General features: G+C 41.6%; 1 protein-coding gene across 3 annotated transcripts in view; it reads right to left on the reverse strand.

Annotated features, from left to right (window-relative positions):
* Positions 1-22,702, reverse strand: part of LOC147019606 (SLIT-ROBO Rho GTPase-activating protein 1-like) — a 189,221-nt gene that overhangs the window by 68,661 nt on the left and 97,858 nt on the right. For all 3 annotated transcript variants that reach the window (XM_085894155.1, XM_085894152.1, XM_085894153.1), the window contains exons 5-7: positions 22,512-22,697; positions 22,215-22,343; positions 21,478-21,699 (exon numbers count right to left, since the gene is read on the reverse strand). In XM_085894155.1, coding sequence (XP_085750281.1) covers positions 21,478-21,699; positions 22,215-22,343; positions 22,512-22,697 — 537 coding nt within the window. The remainder of the gene's footprint in view (positions 1-21,477; positions 21,700-22,214; positions 22,344-22,511; positions 22,698-22,702) is intronic.

A 22,702-nucleotide genomic window follows, 5' to 3' on the forward strand; every position in this document is an offset into this window, starting at 1 on the left:
CATCGGTTAATATAAATTCTCAACTACATATAAGAAATGTATATTATTAAACTGTGACAGGATTCTAATTTTAAGGCAAGCAGGCAGAGTGTAATAAAACTTAATATGTGAATACATTAAAATTGTATGATGAAAATTCATAAAACAAATTTGAGAGTTTCACAAAAGAATGATGGAACACACAATGGGCCAACTAGTCTTTTTACACGTTCAATACACACATCTTTGTTTTGTAAAATTTCAGAACATTATGTGAATGAAACGGCTGAAGAAAAAAAAAAACAATAACCCAAATAATTTGCATCTGTGAAAAACGAAACAGTTTATTAAGAGCAAATGCTATTTAAAAAATTAAAAAATTTAAATAATTATGGAAATACACAAGCAATGCACATTGATCAGAAATGTGAACTGCTTGTGTGCTTCGATGCACAAATGAGTTATTGCAAATAAATGAACATATTATTGGTCATGGAAATATAAAAAAAATCACAGAATATTTAAACTGGAGACTTCCTGGAACACTTTACCCCATGTAGTCTTGAGAAAAAAGGACATCGACGGGGTCTGCGAGCAGAAAATTTAATTGGTTGAGATGACGTAAAATGGCGTGATATTTTGTCCACGTACTGTTAAACGGAAGGGGTTTGAAAGTACCAAAAAGGCGATTTGTGCTTAACATTGTTCAAGTACATTATAATGCAATTGAAAAAAAAAGAAAGATTTTAATATAAAGGATGTTGAATTTTTTTTTTTTGAAAGTTTACTGCTGTTGATGCAGTGTCTTATTCACCACCTTATTTAACACGTTACATTAGTAATTCGTTATTCGTGCCTGTTTGTGTTCTTCGCGACATCCTTAAAAACAGCAAGTTTCCTGTTTGGAATGATTTTCAATTTTGTTTGACTGTCAGAGACAGACAAAGTATAAAAAATTGTCTCACTCCTCTCTCCGCAGTATGATTTGGACTAATTCAGCACCAAAGTACTGCTAAACTACAGGTTTGTTTTCCGATTAATGTTCAAAATATAATTTTCAATTGAAATTAAGCTGTTCCTCGATCATAAACTGATGTTTTGGGTAGAAGGATAGACAGACAGACAAAGTAGACCGATTGCTTAACCCCACTTTTCACTTCATGCACGCGTGGGGGTAACAAACGGAAAATATATCGGTACTACCATTTTGTATATGAGCCCTTCCAATTAAACTGCGTATAACCATACATCTTGCATTCATGCTGCCAAAAACTTCAGCAATGCACGATTATAAAATATTGTTCCAATTGTCCTTCATTTGTCACCATTTCACAGCCTCAGTTTCTACACATAGCCTCGGTGAGATTGATATCTTGACTTTGAGCAGGCCAACCATAATTGTGAGAGACTCTTCATCTTCTTTTTCCCTCAATATATAATTTATTTCACCACATTTGCGGTATTCTGTCGGATCCTGCTGTTTCTGAAGAGCATGATCAATCAGTACCTGTTTGTACTTGTCGGTGGTCCGGGTACCATGTACCATCACTCACAGATGCATACAAGAACACACACATGAGAGAACAGGTAGACGCACAGATGATGAAGGGAGACACAAAAACAATTTGGCCTGCACAAAGTCAAGATATGAACCTCATACATGTGGATTATGTCTCACACGGTAAAACTGTATAATCCGCAAAGAGCAACCATCCGTCTGCCACCCAGACGATTGTTCCCACAAATGCAAACCATTCAGCCAGAAGGCACGTGATGTGATCGGCGGGTAAATCGAAGCATGTGGCGTGTGACGAGCACTCCCCTGATCCCCAATGGACATAGTCCGACACCATTATCTTTTGCATTAGCAGGAACAATGAGGTTTGCATTCGCGGAAACAATCGTCTGGGTGGCAGAAAGATGGTTGCTCTTTGTGGATTATGCAGTTTTACCGTGTGAGACATAATCCATGGCGATGCTCATCATAACAGTCACGAGGTGGTCTTCATTGGTTAGCTATTTATCGATATATCATCCTGATGCGGGCAAATAAGCCTCAAATATGGATAGACGACTCCGTTTGATGTCCAACTGATGGTGACCATGTAGTCTTTGTCTGTTTGACAGCTGAGCCGAGGCCTCCGTGTTGTAGGCGATGCTTTGGCGTGGACTGTGTCCAATGGGAATCAGCAGAGTGCTCATCACACTCCACATGTTTCGAGAATATATATATATATATACATATATATATATATATACATATATATATATATATATATATACATACATATATACATACACATACACACACACACACACATACACACTGCTATCTTCCAGCTGGTTGAGGAATTGAAGGCAATCACAAAAAGACATCAAGCTATTTCCCAATTCACATTAAAAAAGGAATTCCTTTTCCAAAAATGTGCCATTTCCTTTTCTTTCAGTCTCATCGGCTTCAATCCACATGCAACGGAGCACAGACCATCAATTTGGCATTTGTGGGAGCACACAGTCAGCTTCGAGGAAAACATTAACCAATATCACATGAAGCCATCAACTTCCAAAATTCCAAAACTAATAAAGTTCATATCTGTTTCTCTTTTCCTCTTGAGTGTCACACATGTGCATGCCATGCATACAAGTGGAAAAGCTCGCATGATAAGTTAAATTAAAGAAGAATGTATACCAAGTGGAAAACATTTTGATTCTTTTCACTTTTGTGGATTTTATAAATATTTTCAAGTGTCTATGTGTTTGTTAATTGTTGGTGTGTTTGTACATTATTCTTTCACGGCCAAACCGTAACACCGAGAGGCCCCAAATTTTTGTTGTGGATACTTCTGAATCTGGGCAAGTAAGCCTCCGCAAGAGGGCTTTGACATCCGTTTTGAGAACACCAAAGGATGCTATCAAATGTATATTGGGATGTGGGGCCAGGCATTGTTGCCGCCGGCTCGCAGGCAAAAGGTAACCACCATGAGACCAATAACTCCATAGTTTTTCAATGTCCAACATATACAGAAACCACCGCCAGGAAAAGCTCACCCAGCTGGGTATCCCTCCACCCCCTCCGTCTACCCCCAAGTAGCCCCTGCTAGTTTAAATATATTTTCAGTTCTACAAGAAAGCAAATAAAAAAAATGTTGCTCTTCAACAAAAAGTTCGCTTTTCCTTTTCAACCATACTTGTAGGATCAAAATATGAAATAAACAGCCTAACCTCAAAAAAATTGCAAGAAAACGTTTTATCATGTTTTTCTGTAGTACTTGGTCCAGAGAACAACATATCAAAAGTTGGCCGAAATCGGACCATCAGAAAGGGTCAAACTTTGACGTTAAAAAAGGATGGCTGCCGCTATTAAAAAGCACCTCATTTCTTCTCATATCCCATCATCTTAGCTGTTTTTACACATATAAGTGTAAAAATAAATAGTTTAAAACTGTTCAAACCAGTATCTCAGTGAATTCGCCATTCTATATTGAACATGGCATACCCACGTGACGTCATGAGGTAATCTATGACGTCATGACGTGACTTTTTATTATTTCACAATTATGTGGCAAATTGATGATGATGAAGATTTTTAGATGGTATTACTGAAGGCATGCAAGTTCATTAATTCTTCTTGATTCTTCCTTTTCACTGTTGGTAGGGACACTGTTACCAAAATGGAAGGCCAATTTATATTTTCATATTCGCACAAACGCAATACTAAAGTGAAAACCTCAGCATCAGCAAGAGCGGTCAAGGTAGCTGAAGACAGAACAATTGATCCGCACTATTATTTCAGAGGTTTCTGGTTGTGTCGCAGTCTGGAGAGCTACGCTTAGATGAGGTGATGAAGTACGAACTTTCGCCATATTTCACCAACCCTCCTTGTTCGAAGCTAAACATCAACTACGGAAACCAGACAAACCTGTGCTTCTCGAGGCTATACGGAACCATGCTGCGTCCGTGGATGATGCTGTCCTTCAGTCGATTCCCAAGACAGATCACTACGTCTTAGATGGAGGTTCCCTTCTAACATCGCTTGAAATGGACAGAAGGAAGTACCTACAGTTAAATTGCCGATGATTATGCATCTTTTACAGTGGAATTGTATGGAAAAGCCACTGTGGTATTCGATGGATATGAGGGACCAAGCACAAAGGACAACACCCACCAGCGACGGAAGACAACTGTGAGAAATGCTGTCAACATTACAGAGACAACTACATTTGTGGGGAAGAAGGATGATTTCCTTTCCAATGAAAAGAACAAAAAGTCACTTATTGATATGATATCAGCATGCCTGAAGCAAAAAGGCTGCCATGTTGTCCAGGCAGAGGGGGATGCAGATGTGGATATAGTGAAAGCAGCTGTCACAATGTCCACTTTCAAATCAACTACGCTTATCGGAGAAGATACAGATCTTCTAATATTGCTTCTCTATCATGGGAAAATGGATAGTAAAGAACTTTACTTTCGGTCAGACAAAGGGAAACCAAATGTCTACAATATAAAGGTTTTGAAGCAGTTACTCCGAGATGACGTTTGTACTGATTTGTTGTTTGCCCATGCCTTTACTGGATGTGATACTACTTCTAGAATCTTTGGGGTTGGGAAAAAAAAATCAGTGTTCCAAAAACTCATCAAAGGTGATTCTGTCTTGCACTCCTGTTCAAAGATTTTTTGTGCTCCAAATACGGATCAAGATGCTGTAGAAAGTGCTGGCTGCAAGGCAATGGTGTCATTGTTGAATGGGAAAACGTCTGACTCTCTAGCATCATTGTGATACAGTTACCTCTGCAAAAAAGTGGCGACAGCAAAGACATTCGTAATGCCAGAGAGATTGCCCCCCACAACTTCAGCTACAAAACAGCACTCAAGACGAACTTATCTTCAAGTCATGGTATGGATGGGCCGGAGTGATAACAAGGACATTACAAAATGGGGTTGCGACATTCAAGGGAACAAACTCACACCAGTAATGATGGACAACAACCCTGCTCCTGATATTCTGCTAAAAATGATTCACTGCAACTGCTCGGCTGGATGCAACACACTTAGATGTAGTTGTGAGAAGTACGGACTTGAGTGCACAGGGGCTTGTGGACCTTGCCGAGATGGCAACTGTGAAAATATGAACCATGCACCCATTTTAGATGAAAACGAGGATGAATATGCTGAATTTTTTGCCTAAAGCAGTAATGGGTGTCCCAAGTGGAATGACTTCATTGGTAACAACTACCCAGGTATTATTTCAAAGAAATTGAACACATTGGTCTCCATGGCTGTTGTTTTTGTGTGTATACGACTGCGCCTTAGTAAAAGGTATGGTTGTGGCATCACGATCTTGGCATCATCACTGAATTTATGATGTCATCTGGTCATCAAACAGGATGAAAACTATTTTTGTGAACATGTTTTCATAAATTTGGAAGTTACCATGAAATCACATAAAATTAAATCATGACGTCATTCATGACGTCATGACACAATGAATGACGTCATGATGCGACTTTGGGACACTCCCAGCAAACTCACCTGTTTTGGTACTTATAAGGTAATAAGTTTTATCATTAATTGTCACTTTTAAAGTGGTTGAGAACTGTTTGTTTCAAAGGTATGCATAGATATTAGGTATTTTTGCTCTAATGGCGGCCATCTTTTTTGACGTCATATTTACACCCTTTCTGATGGTCCAATTTTGGCCAACTTTTGATATGTTGTTCTCTGGGCCAAACACTACTGAAAAAACACCATAAAACATTTTCTTGGAATTTTTTTCGGGTTAGCATATTGACCCGACTATACATAAATTTGGGGAAAACCTCGTTTCACGAACCGATTCAGAAGACCACAATCGAGTCAAATGATTCATTTCTGGTGCAACAGAGTGAAACAAACTCTCGATATAAGTGGTTAAACAGCACTTGTGGTTATTCTTACCTCACTTGGGGGTAAAACTGAGGCTATAGCTGGAAAGCATCATGTTTGACAACCTAAAAACATACATCCCCATTTACGAGAAGTAAGAACATGGCAGGGATCAAACACGGCAAAAAGGAACAGCCTGAAAAAGCAGACATAGGGTTTCCAATCTTCGGATCATGCAAATCTCTCTATGGATCCAGTCTGAGCAAACAAACAGTGACCTTTTTGACAAAAACAGCTGCCTCTTAAAAGCCTGTTTTCTCAGACCCTTTCATCTCGTCTCCTCTGTAGGTCCTTTAAAATAATTCTCTACAAAATCCATTTTAAAGACGGGTATTTTAGAATTGGAGTTTTTTTTGGGGGGGGTGGGGGTCACATTCACCATAACATGCAGACCTCTCATCCCCAACTACCAGCTGTGTCACACATATACCCATCCTCGGCTGATAAAACAGCTTCGTTGACAACGGTTGATCAATTTTTGAGCTGCAGATGGCATCTGGTCCAATAAACCTTGTAAAAGCAGAATTGCTACTATTTTTCAACAATGCACCCTTGGCACCAATATCCAGATTAAAATTCTGGGAGCATATGGAGTATATCAAGTACATGTTTATAAGCTCTGTAAATTATCCTGGAAGCACTCACTGTGAAATCGCTGCATTCAGACCATGTTGGCAGTCCTGCTAACGGCCCCATTAATATTTTGTGCCAAAAGAAATGAAAGAATTTTCTAACTTTCTCTTCGGACAAAGACACAAAATCCAGTATCGTGTGCATGTAAATACTGATCCAGGCTCTAAAGGTAGGTGTTTGCGCACAATGTTATAAATTGCAACAATATGCAATTGTAATATTAGGGGCATTCAGAAGCCTGAACTAAGCAAATTTGCCTTCTACATCCATACGTTCCAAAGCTCTCAAATGAACCCTCGCGATTAAGAACCAAAAAATAAAGTAGCCACAATAATGGATTTTGCAGTCTTATTGAAAACTGTAAGAATACCAATAATACATCTCACATTTAAGTGATTTAACGTTATCCTTCACGGATGATGAAACTGAGGATATTCCAGAAAACGATCAAGGTGTGTCCGCAGTTTATCAGAGAGAGGTAGTGATCGAAGACTTTTTGAATTGAAGATATAAAGCAGAAGATATAAAGCTTGAATAAAAGATATAAAGACCCGATGCTGGACTCACACGAGACCAAAATACATAAACTTCGAGCCTCATTCTGCGATTGCTGATCGAATGATGTCAGATAAGCTTTTCCAGGCGGATATACAAAAAGCAAGATGTTTTGTTTGAATTGGTCATCGTAAGCTTCATTCAAGCCTGAAAGAAGAGCATGAAAGTTGAAACTCAAAAATAAGTGTCAGACAAGACCAAGGAATAAAAATTGTTTCAAGACCCCATCAGTACTCAAAGAGAAAGACAAACAAACAAAATCAGTCAAATTGAGTGCAATCTATTCCAGTTGCATGTTTGTAATGACAAATTCTCCTTCGTTATGGAAGTTTCGATGTTACCGTCCCGAAGTCTATATTCATAAGGCTCCCTTCCATTCTCTCATATCCATCGTTTTTTTTTTTTTTTAACCTTTGGAACTGTCTTCCAGAATCTGTTATCGCGAGCTCTTCCCGACGGGATTTTTTTTAATCTACCGCCTACTGCCAACCCATGACCTCTCCCAATATGACGACTGAATTAAACAACACATGCTGTGACCCGATTCTCACCACACTGTAATTTCCCTCTTTGTGCAAGTGGTGCGTCTGTTTGTTGTCGTTCCACCGTTTTCCCTTTGCCTTATCTCGTCTGTTGATCCATTGCCCACTGTCATTCTGCTCTTCCATGAGGTGCGGTACATGTAGTAATTAAGTTCTCAACCCTGAGCAAGGGCAATTATGCTGGAAAAAGTGATCGGAGGAAGATTGAGGACAAAGAGATGTGCAATAAAATGTCCACCGGGGAGGAAGACAGAATCACATAGACAAGACCTGAGGCCGTAAGAAGCGGCTTCAGTTCTTGTTGGGGGAAAAAAAGGCATTTCCTTCTCCATGAAAGAAAACATTGTTTTACAAAATAATCAACCAGACTTGCTCAGGTACAATAAAAGCAGAGCACATTCATAATAAAGTAAGTGGAAATAAAAACAATGTTTCAGGTAAAGTTGCTCAATGATAATCCAAGGTGACACAAACACGTTAACTTTACAACACGGGGTACATTTTGACACCGTTTCTGGAGTTTCTGCAATGTTCCATCGATGGACAGATACACAGCACACACATTTATGAGAGAGGAAGTACCATGTTTGTTTTCCACCTTTCATCCCTCAAAAATTGCTTTGTGCACACAGAGTACGGAACCGAACAGTTTCTCCTCGTATTTGATCCGGGAACCTTTTCTTTCATTTCTCCTTTCAAAACACTTCCACTACAGGGGTATTATACAGGCCGTGCGACATGAAGTTCGCCGAAAATTTTTTACCGTTATTGCCGTGGCAGCATGCAGTTTAAATACACTCAGGAGTTTAATTAACATGTTAAACAGAAAAATAAAAACAAATCTTAGACATCTCGAAAGTGAAAAAACAGCCAAAATGAATCCCTAAACCACACTTCTTTCCCATCCATTGACTCGAATTCACCGAATCACTTGCTGCACTTTCACCACATCAAGTTACTACCTCCGTGACGAAGGTGGACAGAGGTTGCTTTCAGCTCTGTCTGCTTGTCTGAGAGCATGATATCGCAAAGATTTGTGGACTTATTTTGACAAAACTTGGTGGATGAGTTGGTTAGGTGACGAGGACAAGCCGATTCGATTTTGGTTCAGGTCCGGATGCAGATCCGGCCTATCAGTGGGATACAAAATGTAAACTGTTCAGCCTGGCGGAGGTATGCACTCTGCTGCACGCCATTCTAGTTGTAGACTGCAGTCGTTTGGAATCTGCTTTAAGAAATAGTGAATCTGAGTTACTAGAAAGGAAATATTGAGCACTGTTTCCATACAATAAAGCTTCACTCTGTTCTTGCGTATGGCAGCTTGGCTGCCGAATAGCTATCATTTCATGGAAGTGCGGCTGTGCCACTGATGCTGTACCACCCCTCTCCCAGTATACTGGAACTCATTTTGCCGACCTCTGAAGGATGACAGGCTGAGTCAACCCCAGCTGGTGTTAATTCAGTGGCCAACAGGGCTCAAACTCAGGACCCTAGAATCCTAAGCCAGCCACCCTGGCAATTGAGCCAACACCAGGCTTGAGCTTCACTGTTTCATTGTATGGCCAAGGTACTTGTAGGAAGGCGGTTGCATGTGACATCCTCATTGGTACTTGCTTATGTGTCACACCACCTGTGCTCTTCTCCAAAATTCACTGTTAAGAACACAATTTACTCATTGCGTTCTCTTGCCATCTGCATATGTGGTCTTGATCTATGAGGATTTGGACATTTAAACTCTCATTTTCAACCTTGGATTTGTGTTATCAAAACTGACATTAAACTTTGGACCTGGAAGGCCCAAGCTTGTCTTGATATGGCCTGTGCCTCAATCTGTTTGGATTTTGGATGGTACCTGTCAATACACATGAAGGTGAGAGTGTTTCTCTGCTTCCACTGACGAAGTCGCCGGAGGCATTGTTTTCAGGTTGTCCATCCATCCGCCCATCCATCCATCCATGATAGGTTTTCGTTTCTGCGATAACTTAAGAATGGCTGAAGGGATCAAAGTCAAACTTTGTACAAGTACGTATAATGATACGAAGATGAACTGATTAGATTATGGGGTCAAGAGGTCAAAGGTCAACTTCGGTAAAAATTCTGCTACCGCACTAACTTATGAACCAGTGATGTGATTTTGTCCAAACTTGGTATAAGTATGCTGATGCAGGGGTGTGTTATGGTTTAAAGTGAGTAACATAGTATAGTTATTTCATTATTAAATGTTCAACATAGGAGTGTGGTATTTGTGTACAAAGACTACATGTCGAAGTCTGTCTGGCCAGATTTTAATTGTGATCGTTCAATTCTCTATCTTTTAGTTAAAATTTTTTTTTTTTAAGTCATACACAGTCGAGGCTGCTGAAGCTGGCAATTAGCATCACCACAAGAGGTGGAAAAACTGATATGGCACGCGAAATAAGTTCGTTGATCGCATGCTGGACGGTTATCAAATTGTCTAGGATAAAAAGTGCTAAAGATTGGTAGATTATAAAAAAGCGCTAAAAGACTGAGATAAAGCACTTATGATTGGCAGGTAAAAGTAGCTGGAGAATGCCCATAGGCACGGATGGAGTGCTCCCTGGAGTCTTAAGCAGAGTCTTGCTTTCGGCTTGGTGCTGCTGGATGCGCCGAGCTAGCAGAGAGGGTGACTGAGATGCACCTCGCCGAACAAGCTGCATCCCTTGTTCCATCCTCGGTCGACGTGCAGAACGATCAGTCACCTCCTGCCGGGACTGCAACCGAACTACCTCCAGACACTTTGCCAAGCTCCACCTCTGAGTTTGCCTGTTATCTGTTTGTGAATTTCCCCAGTGTGTCATGAAGTTTGTCGAGTGAATGGCTAAAGTCAATGATTAAGCTGAACGAGTTATCGTGTAGGTGGAGGAATCATAACTGTATGATCTGTATCTGATTGTTATAGTAAAGTACTGCACATCGGTTCTATAATTACTGTTGATACGTGCTTTTCATTCCTCCGATTTGCCCTCCCAAATTTTTAAAATCCGATTACTTCCATTAAATTGTGTCGGCTGCTTTGAAGTTCATCATTTGGCTATTAAGCCCAGCGTGGTTAAAAGCACTCGTGGGAAATTGGTGTCATTCCCTCGTAGGAGGCTTTATAAAAGAACTGCCGGATCGTCAAATCCACTGCTCGGGCTTCCATCCTGTTTCGACAGGCGATCCGGACAGAGCATCGGATTCTCGTTCGAGCTATCGATACGTTGAAAACCGAAGTGAAGATCATTTCAGCTTTCCTGGAGGACGGCGTATGATCTCTTTCGACGATCCGTCGCTAAACTGGTGATCATGCTGGTGGAGGATTTGACCGTTGCTAAACTACCGTGACATTGGTTCATCAGGGTTGGGATTGACTGCGACAATATATTTTAATACAAAGATGAACTGATTCAATTTCAGCATCAAGAGGTCAAAGGTCAGAGGTCATGTCAGGTAAAAATGTGATACTTGAGAACAGCTGAAGGTATTTAAAACAAACTTGGAACAAGTATGTATAATTGTGATAATGTGGGTGGAGGCATATCGGTCGACGTTGCGACGTCAAAGAGGGCCGTTCTGGTTTAACGCTGTTTCTTTTAGCAATCCCTCATGCCCTCCCCCCCCCTCCTCCACACACACACACACACACACACACACACACACACACACACACACACACACACACACACACACACACACACACACACACACACACACACACACACACACACACACACACACACCTCAATAGAACATGACGTGCAATTACATTGTATTTCATCCATAAACTGCTACAGAGTTTTATCAGAGCTTCGTGATAATTTGTTTTAAAATGCAAGTCAAGGATTCATTTTCAAAAGGCAGTTTTCAGCTCAACTGGAACATAGTTTCAAGGAACTTATGGGATGGCACATCGGCCATTCGTCAGTCCGTCCATCCGTCTGTCCATCCACAACTTCTTCTCTGAAACTACACATTCGGTTTTGATGAAACTTTACCACAATGTTCATCACAGTGTATGTACCAAAGTTTGTATATGGCATTAAAAAAATCTGGCACTAAGTGGGTCTACGAGGGTTGCCCCCCCCCAAAATATGTATTTGCTTTCTTCTCAGAAACTACACATGCAATTCTGATGAAACTTGATGACAACCTTCATCACCCATGATGTACCAAAGTTTGTTCACAGCATTAAAAAAACAAAAAACAAAATATCGGGGTCTGAGGGGGTATACGGAGGGAGTTTACGGGGGGGGTTGCCCCCCTTAAAGTGGTATTTTCTTTCTTCTCAGAAACACACACAATTCCAATGAAACTTGCGACAACCTTCATCACTCATTGATGCACCAAAGTTTGTTCATGACATTAGGAAAATCGGGGTCAAAGGTAATATAAGGGGGGGGGTTGCCCCCACAATGTGCGTTTGCTTTCTTCTCCGAAACTACACATGCAATTTTAATGAAACTTGACCACAACCTTCATCACCCGTGACATATCAACGTTTGTTCATGACATTAAAAAAAATTGAGGGCTGAGGGAGTTTACGGGGGGAGGGGGGTTGCCCCCCAAAATAGATATTTGCTTCTTTTCAGAAACTACATTCACAATTTCGATGAAACTTGACCACGACCTTCATCACCCGTGAAGTAAACAGATGTTTGGAACTACAGAACTTCAATATGGATACAAACAAACACGACATAACAGTGACCGAAGGTTTTCGTGCTGCACTCTTCAGGGTAAAAATCGCAGCAAGTGAAGAAGGAAGTGAAGGCGTCCGCTTTATACGCAGGTCTCAATAAGGTGGACACCGATTGGTTCAGCCGTAATGATGTCACGGTTAATCTGAACGCCCATTGGTCGGCTCATCATATTCACCTCGAGCTCCCATTGCTAGAGCAGAGTTCATCCATGATTGACGTTTGCAACCGCATCCTGGAGAGAGGGGGGATGGGTTTCCCCAAAGGTCCATTCACCATTTGTTCCCATACTTCCCTTGATCTTTCCATGCTGAAAGAGACACAGAGATCGTACAAATTCCTTCTGACGACATAATATTGGATCGGTGGTAAAGATGAAGGTTGCTTCCAACATACGTAAATGAAATGAGCTCCGACCTCGGCTCAATATCCTGAACATATCTGCATTGTACTGGTCTGCACAGACAGGGTTGGCAACCAGGTGCTGTGCAATGGCAGATGAAGCAGATACAGTGGCCGGTGGTTGCTGGATATTTCTACATGATCACACTGGTTGTGTTCTAACCCTCACAATCTTTCTTCGAATCACCAAGGGGACGTGTTGTTTGATCCGATCAGCCAATCTTAGTTTCAGCATGGAAAGATTCAGGGAAGTACGGTAACAAATGGTGAGTGCACCTTTGGGGAAACCCTTCCCCGCTCTCTCCAAGATACGGTTGCAAACGTCAATAATCGACAAACTCTGCTCCAGCCATTGGGAACTCGAGGTGAAGATGATGAGCAGAACAATGGGCATTCGGATTAACCGTGACGTCATTACGATTGAACCAATCAGTGTCTTCCTTAATGAGACCTGTGTGTAAAGCACGCGCCTTCACTTCCTCCTTCACTTGCTGCGATTTTTTACCCTGAAGAGTGCAGCACGAAAAGCTTCGGTCACTATTATGTCATGTTTGTTCGTACCCGTGAAGTACTCAAGCTTGCCCCACACCATTAAAAAAAATATATATATACATATGTCAGGGTCCAAGGGGTTCTCCAGGGGGGTTGTCCCCCAAAATATGTTTTTGCTTTCTTCTCTAAAACCACACACACAATTTCGATGAAACTTGACTGCAACCTTCATCACCTGTGATGTTCCAGAGTTTGTTCACGACATTAAAAAAAATCAGGGTCGAAGGGAATTCACGGCAGTGGGGGGGGGGGGAGTTGGAGGGTTGTTTGCCGCCAAAAATAACATTGATTCATTGGTACTTACATTTTGTTGCTGATTCTGTCCCACGTTGACTTCCTCCTCAGTATCATTATTCTCCCAAGTGAGCGCCCAGGTATATTGCCCCTATGTTTCTATTTACAATCAAGGCATGCGAAATGCAACACTGTATTGGTTGAAATAGCCAACTGAAGTTGCACTATTTTTTCTTTTTTTTTCAGCATGATCTAAGGTTCGTAGTGGAGCAGCCAGGCACGCACGCACACGCACACACACACACGCGCTGTGGGAAGTACCATCACTTCCCGGGGCACTCTGGGTACCAGTGACATCACAACAATGACGCCGCCTTTCTCACCACACTCAGCGGGGCATTTCCTGAAATGGAATTTCCCCTTCCCCATGGATGCCAACCTATCGGGATTGTCCGTGCTCTTAACCTTATAAATGCTGAATGTCAAGCAAGGAGGCAGCACGTACCATTGTTAAAATGTTTTGGATGACTCACCCGGGGTTTTGACCACCTTCCAGACTTGGAGCAGACATTCTAACCATTACACCACCAAGCCTGGTTACTTTGTAAATACATTTTCATTGCATGCTGAGATCATTTGCCATTTTGTGCCGTTTAATGAACATTTCATTCCATAAGCAATATGCTCCAAAGCACATCGGCCAAATTTCTAAAATCATCAATTTTCATCCGATTGAATTGAAATTTGAAGAGAATTTGCTTATTTGGTCATTGAATTCAAACACCAATTATCTTCATGGTCCAATTTTGGCATGGAATCGATGATATTGCAACAACGAGAAAATATTCCTGATCTGTATCTTCGTTATAAGCAAGAAAATTCAGCCAAGAGAAAGGGAAAGTCAGACTATTACATCTCTTTTCCCCAACTATCCTTGCACCTATTTATATGAGTGACACAAATCAGGTTCTGACATCAATAATATCCACCATTTTTGCACAAGAAGCAGGTTTCACACCACAACAACAAGGGGCGTTCTAAAAGATACATGAATGGAACACTCACAATATGCCAAGAGACATCAACATTGTTGTTATTTTTCAAGATACATGGATTGATCATAAGAAAATACATAAATGTATTTTGAACCTAAATATACAGCTTGTTATTACCATTTTTGGTGTCTCTTGGACCATTCTCATCTAAATAAAGAAAGAAAGACGTTGTGCAGAGCACGATACTTGCGAAATCCAAAAACAAATTGGAACATGAAAATAATTGGTGTTTGAATTCAATGACCAAATATGCAAATCCTCTTCAAATTTCAATTCAATCGGATGAAAATTGATAATTTTAGAAATTCGGCCGATGTCGACCTTTTGACCTTTGTTGACCTTTTGGCCTATGTTGACCTCAAAAATAATTGCTGGTTGAATTCAGCGACCTCATATGCAATTCCTCTTCAAATTTCACGTCAATGGGATGAAAAATGAGGATTTTACAAATTACACTTAACCTTTTGACCAATGTTGACCTCAAAAATAATTGGTGGCTAAATTCACTGACCTGATGTGCAAATCCTCTCCAAATTGCAACTCAATCAGATAAAAATTGATGATTTTAGAAATTTGATACAAGTTGTTCACCGTTTGACCTCAAAATCACTCGACTTCTTGCTTACGACCAACTCTACCATTTCGTGAAGTTTCATGAAGATCCGTTTTAAAATGTGACCTATAGGTGATTGGCATCCAAACAACACACAAACAGACAGACAGACACACAGACAGACAGACAGAACAACACACGTGACCAACCAACATACTTGAAAAATCTTAGATTTTCGCAAGTAATAAACAGACAAGTGGTCATGGAATGGTACTGGTGAAATCAGTTGCTGTGACCTTGCCTTTTGGACCTCAAAAACAATCGGCTTCAGTGACCCAATATGCAAATCCTGTTCAAATTTCAAGTTAATTGGAAGAAAATTGATGACTTTATGTGACCGTGACTTTGACTTTTTGACCTCAAAAACAATAGCCGTCTCGCTTTTGATTAGTGAACCGAATTTAATGAAATGACAGGCTGAATGGCCTCCTCTTGCACCAAAGTTCCTTGTGTATCATTGTCTAATGTTGTTAAGAATGGGAAGAAAGGGGGAGGGGAGGACAGAAAGTTGGAGAATTGGAGAGGGCGGGGGTGGGGGGGGTTGGGAGAAGGAGGTTGAGGCACTGGGATGGGGAAAGGGGGTGTTTGAGGAATTGAAGAAGAAAGGGGGAAGGGAGAACAGAGAGTTGGGTTTAGCGGGGCAGAAAGAGGCAGAGAGTTGGGAGAGAGGGGTTGAGGCTTTGGGGTGTGTTGAGGACTTGGGGTTGGGAGGGGGCTTGGGGACTTAGTGTGAGGAGAGGGAGTCGAGAACTAGGAATTTTTGAAGGGTAGGTTGAGCACTAGGGGTTGTGACAGGGGTTTTGGACTTGGTATTTGGAGGCTGGGGATGTGGACTTGGGGATGGGGAGGGGGGGTGAGGACTTGAAGAAAGAGGAAGGGGAGGACAGAGTGTCAGGGTGGGAGCAGGGCAGAGAGGGGATAGAGTTGGGAGGGGGGTTGAGGCATTGGGGTTGAGAGGGGGCAGTTGCATATTTGGTTGAGTTGAAAACTTGAAGAAAAAAGGGGGAGGGGAGGGGTTGATAGGGGGAGTTGACAACTTAAAGTTACACTTTACATTACACTGAATTTTCATGAGTCCCTGCTAGTATACAATATATAAATATACAAACAGTATTTACAAATTGTACTTTCTGATCCCTTCCTTGATCCAAGTCTTTGGTATGACTCAACTGGGGTTTGAACAGACCCATTCCCAGACTCAGAGCGGATGCTCTCACCATTCATTCATTACGCAACCACAGCACAAAGAGAGTAAGGGATATGCTATGATTGGATACTTATGTTTAATACCCAACATAAAATCCTATACATGGTCCTGAGTTAAGTTTTTATCGTGACGTTAACTTTACACGGAGCAAATAAATTTTACATTCTTCGTCTATATTCACTTTTTCTTGAAAGAACCAACATATATTCTCAGCTGCCACAATGAATTTCCACACTTGCAATGGCTGACATATTTCCGAGAACATATTTTCCCTCTGGGAATATGGCCAAACATTCATTCATTTTGCCTCAAATTCAGTGGGCTGTCAAATATTATGTACATCAGTCAGCCTTGTGGACATTCTTTTGGATGTTTTTCAAGTTCAAGCAAAATATTTGCCCAGGAACAATCAGGACAGATTTAATTGTTTTGCCCAAGACAAACCCAGCATTCTACATTATTTATACTAAACTTTCATCTCTCTAATGGAGAAAAGGCCAGAGACTCTTGTCCTCATAACAAGGAACGAGAAGGGGAGGGGAGGTGGGGGCAGGAGGTGGGGGGGAGAGGTTGGATGACCCTTTTGACTCCCCCTTGCCCTACCCATCATTTGGATATGGGTTTGTCGATATATAATTCCCACAGGTATATGCATACATATAATATATATATTATAATAGGTCTCGAGAGAAACAAGAGAAGAATAAAGAGACAAATATAGACATCAAACTAAACATGAAAAAAGACATCTCTACAGGGCATTTGGACTGGCAGGATAGCCGAGAAGTACGCACACTCACCTCTAAGCTGTCTATCCAGGGATCAATCTTGACCCAGCTATAAACTGTCAACCTAGTGTTTCACAGGCAGGTTGATTCATCAGTGTCTGTGCTGTCCCCTGGATGGACATTAAACTGAGCGCCCTGTCTGCCAGGATTATAATTGGTGGACATTAAAGATCCTGTTAAAGATGCCTTCGTGAAAAGTACCAGTACCCTCACGGAATTACAAATTCTTGGCCACTCCTATCTTATGTCGAATGCCATGCAGTATTATAACCCATAGCCAATGAAACTGCCTCGACATCCTTATGCACAGTGCAAGGTGGATAAACAAACAATGCAGGGCATTCACATGCACCACTGCCCAAATGGAGCTGTGTGCAATGGCCTTTCCATAGATTAGGGAAACGGCTCTCTCCATAAATTAACAAAGACAACTCCAAAGTGAAAATTTGCAAACTTCAGTCTTGGACACATTTCTGCCACCAGGCGTCATCATAAAATGAAAAAGAAGCTTAAATATGCTTCCAACTCGCTTAGTGGTGCCAGTCCTTCAGACACTTCGTGGTGCCAGTCCTTCAGACACTTTGTGGTGCCAGTCCTTCAGACTCACTTAGTGGTGCCAGTCCATCAGACTCACTTCGTGGTGCCAGTCCTTCAGACTCACTTAGTGGTGCCAGTCCATCAGACTCACTTCGTGGTGCCAGTCCATCAGACTCACTTCGTGGTGCCAGTCCATCAGACTCACTTTGTGGTGCCAGTCTTTCAGATTCACTTAGTGGTGCCAGTCCATCAGACTCACTTTGTGGTACCAGGACTTCAGACTCACTTAGTGGTGCCAGTCCATCAGACTCACTTCGTGGTGCCAGTCCATCAGACTCACTTTGTGGTGCCAGTCTTTCAGACTCACTTCGTGGTGCCAGTCCTTCAGACTCACTTAGTGGTGCCAGTCCATCAGACTCACTTAGTCGTGCCAGGACTTCAGATTCATTTAGTGGTGCCAGTCCTTCAGACTCACTTTGTGGTGGCAGATTACATATTTTCTTTAAGTGACTTTTTAAGCCAACAGAAAGGGATATTTTCAGGATTTTCACATTTTAGGTAGTTGGACTCTTCTACTTTCTGTGCACATTTTATTGCCATATGTTGTTGTCATTAATCTTTGTATGACAGTTGAGAGAAAAAGTATTGACGTATAAACTTGATTTTGGGTATACCTGAACCCCAATGGTCGCCCGAAGGTAAACGTTGCTTATTTCTTGAGCGAGATTTAAAGGAAATAGTGGTGAAAAGTTTGGCTGACAAGTCGCTGAGAAATGATCGAGTTTCACGACGATCCACATGCTCAACATCCACTTATGAAGTATCGCTGCAAAGCTGACATCTTCAGAAATCCCATCAAGGCACTTTCATGCATATTCATTGAGCAGTTAACCCAACAGAAGTGTGGGAATACCACCAATAAATTCATCTCTTTAGTAGGGCTCAACATTCCTGGTGCCAAACATCATCACATTGTCCATTGCTCACGCTGCCGTGTGAGGAGATGTGCACAAGGTATTAACAAATAACAATGTTGCCTTTCATGCACTGGTAGATGTGGAAATGATGCTTGGAGAAGTGGTAAGCACAATTACTTTGGGAAGCAGGTTTCTTATGAGGGTTGTCTAAGTGGACGACAATACCTGTAGAAAAAAAACATAGGAACAATTTTTGCAACACCAAACGCGCTCTCAATGAGGTCAGAAGCTGTAACTTGGATTTCAAGTCCTTGGTGGATTTATGTGTGGGTTGAATGCTGATTACTTTGTTGAAACCTCAGAGAATGAAATCTGAGAATGAAAAGAATGGCAGCATACCAAGGATAGCCGCGATGAAGAAGGTTACGGCCGAGATGTTTAAAGATTGCGATATTTTCTGTGAACTTAAAGGTGATAAATTTATTTTTTAAATATTTCTGATGAAACGGCATGAAACGTAATATTGTTCATGTTATGGCATCGGAAGTAAACCAATTATGCTAATTTACTAATCAACATCAGTTCGGGGTGACAGTGACAGGATGATGCAGATGATGATGCAGATGCAGTGACAGGATCCCAGAGAAAGCGCACTGACATTTATGCCATCTAGTTTGGGTTTGATTTTTGGCACGACTCGGATTGGTGGTTTGCAGACAGGCCATTGCATCCCAAAGTGCGCCGTTCCTCAGAAGAACATTACTGGGGTCCCATCTGCTAGCATACGTTGGTGGACATTAAATACCACACAGGCCACAGTGTCATTCACAAAGAGTAGGTGAGTCATCGCCGGCACCCTGACCAATTTCCAAATTCCTCCCAGCTTCAGTCGAGCAACAGGCCTAGCCAGCCTGTTCATGAGAGAGTTGGGCCAAAAACTTCCCTGGTCGACGCAACAAGGTGGCAATAATTGTGGCCATTAAAGTGGTTGGGGTAATTGCAGTAGTAGTAGTAGTAGTAGTAGTAGTTGTAGTGCAGGATTTGAACTCTGGCCACCGGAAAACACTTCGCTCCGCAAAACACATTGTAGTGTGTTAGGGTGGTGCTGAGATGTTGTCCACCAGAAGGCGGTCTCCTTGGGTGTCTGTGGGTTAAACTGAGGGGGTCCTTTTGGGTGGGTGCCTGGAATGTCCTATCCTTAAAAGATGGGGATGGGTCAGGCATCTGCCTGGGGGATGGCCAGACAGAGGTCCTTGGAGTACCGGTGGAAAGTGGATGTAGCGACGTGCTGTGAAGGTGCATGCTCCCAATGTATGTATGTATGTATGTATGTATGTATGTATGTATGTATGTAGTAATCAGCATTGTGTGAGCAAAACATGGCTGATGGTTTGCATAATTGCGAGGGGGCACAGCTGTGTCGCTGATGGAGTGCCCCCTGTAGGTTAATGTAGGAAATTGGAATTTCTTCAGGGTGGCATCGATAGCTCGTCTACTCTTCGTGAAATACACAATGGGATCTTTAGCATCCATAAACTAATGCTAGTAGTAGAAAATAGTAGCAGCTCATGATTACAGCAAATCAAATGTGAACCATTAATTACCTCCGTCGCCAAAGGTGGACGTGGGTTATGTTTTCACCACTCCTGTCTGTCTGTTTGTCTGTGAGCAGGATATTTCAAAAAGTTGCAAATGAATTTGGATGAAATTTGGTGGATAGGTTGGGTGTGTGACAAGGACAAATTGATTAGATTTTGGTGAATATGTGGAAACGAGAATATTTTAAGCGATTCTTCACTCTTGAGAGATAGGAACAAAAACGATGGATAGATCGATTTCTCAAACTGTTTTGGACGGATTCAGAAGAAACTTAGTGGACGAGTTGAGTATGTGATAAGAACAAGCCAATTCGATTTTGGTTAGGGAACAGATGCAGATCCAGTCTATCAGTGGACTACAAAAGGTAAACTGTTCAGCTTGGCGGAGGTATGTGCTCGACCGCAGGTCGTTCTAGTTGACATATGCTTTCACAATTAAATTAGGCAGAACCTTTGACAAGGTAACCATGTACAAGTATGCCGAATTTTAGAGGTATGTTCATTTCAAATGGTCGTAGCCAAGGTGAACGTGCAGAAAATTGGGGAAAAGAAAAACAGCACCTTATCGTTCATGCTCAATTTCACAGTTTGAATCATCTGAAAACTCAACATATTGGCCTGAACCTTGAGAACTTCACATGGCATCATCATATAGTTTGTAGAATTTTAAAACTTTTTTTTTTGCAGATCAGGAAGTATAGGCATCTCAAAAATGATTGTTTGGGACGTCTGACTCATTTCGTGGAAGAAAACCCAAAAATTAAAGAGCCTACAGACAATATGTAGACTGAGGGCATGCACAAAGAGTGTGGGAGGAAGAAAAGTGAACCAGGATCTTGTTCATACGGTCACCCAGTATAAAGTGCTAGGGTTCTAGCAGTAGGAACAGGAAGGTTTTCAGAAGACTGACTCTAAAGAACAAGCTGTAACTATAATGAAAAAAAATATCAACACTATAACCAGTAAAATAAATAAATACTGGATTCCACTGCAAAAAAATTAACGAATAATGACCAAGGAGAGCATTTTTATCTTGTCTCAAGGTCTGACAGCAGACGATCTCACCAAACACTGCGAATAAATCAAACAAATGGATCCTAAGCAGGGAAGAAAGTAGAAACATATGTACACACACACACACACACACACACACACACACACACACACACACACACACACACACACACACACACACACACACACAACTTTTTTTTCCATTAGTCAAGATCTCTGCCAGCGGCATTACCTCATCTCCAGTATGAGGTTGGAATTCAAAATGGCTCGGTGGACAAAACACTGCATGGTACGCCTCAAGGAAACGCAGCTTGTCACTGCGTGGGTCCAAAGTATCCACGGCACCTTCAATCACATCAAGACCCTCATGACGTGAGCTCTCCAGGTTAAATTCAGCTGAGAGGTAGGTACGTAGAGCTCGACCTAGGCTCGCATGGTAGCCCAGGTCGCAACACTGCACAGCGGAAGAAGTAAATGGCATAAAGCTTCAAAGCACACTCATAGCATCTTGCTTTCAGTATATGCATTTATATATTTAGTTTGAATCCACGTGCGTTCAAATCATGTTCAGTTTTTTTATAACTGTGGGAAAAACAACTGCACACAGGGACAGATTTCACGACAGTCTGGGACCCTACCACAAACTTGTTTCAATTCATGAAGAATAAAAAACTTAAAAAGTAAAAATGAAGCACCAAACTCACAGTTGATATAGTCAGGCCGAGAATGAAATCCAGATTAAACAGCTCAAACACACGTGCACTACCCACCGCACCATCCTGTCATAATTATAAGGTCTGTCCTATGAAGTGGTAAACCAAACCTGTGTGGTACCATCAAAAGGAACCGTGATGGTGCAATTGTGGCTTCTACTTTTTAGAATTTTAAGCAGCGACATCCTTAATCTTGTTTAGCTCAATTGTCATCATTGTAAACCTGTCCTTGGTATGGTACTTGCTGCATACTCACATCAATAAGGTCGGATATGTCGTGGATGTAGTATTTGTGCACGGAAGCATTTATGGCCTCCATTGTGAGCAGGTACTCGTTACGAGCCTTGATGGACTTGCGCTTGTTTTCAAAATATTTGGCTTGCCGCTGTGGGAATGACAAAGGCCTTCACAGTTACGATATACTCGTATATCCTATAATTTTCGACATCAGCTAACCGTGGTGCATAGTTGATCAATAATTAATAATGCCGCCCTTTACTTTGCATAAACTGAGTTTAAATGAAATGTTTACAAGCGAACTTGCACAACAGACCTTCTCCTTCATTTTCTCAATCTTGCGCACTGAGCTGCGCCGCTGCGGTCTCTCGTCTGGCCTAAACGGCAGACCGGTTATCTCGACCACACGGCCAATCTGCTTCTCTTCCTGCCTCTCGGCATCCTTCAGCTTGCTCTCGGCACTCATGCTCTCTGCGTGATAGGCACGGTATGTCTTGATCACCTGCA

Source organism: Eptatretus burgeri, chromosome 9 (assembly GCF_056783735.1).
Source record: "Eptatretus burgeri isolate ZD-2024b chromosome 9, Ebu_testis_v1, whole genome shotgun sequence".
Taxonomy (NCBI): domain Eukaryota; kingdom Metazoa; phylum Chordata; class Myxini; order Myxiniformes; family Myxinidae; genus Eptatretus; species Eptatretus burgeri.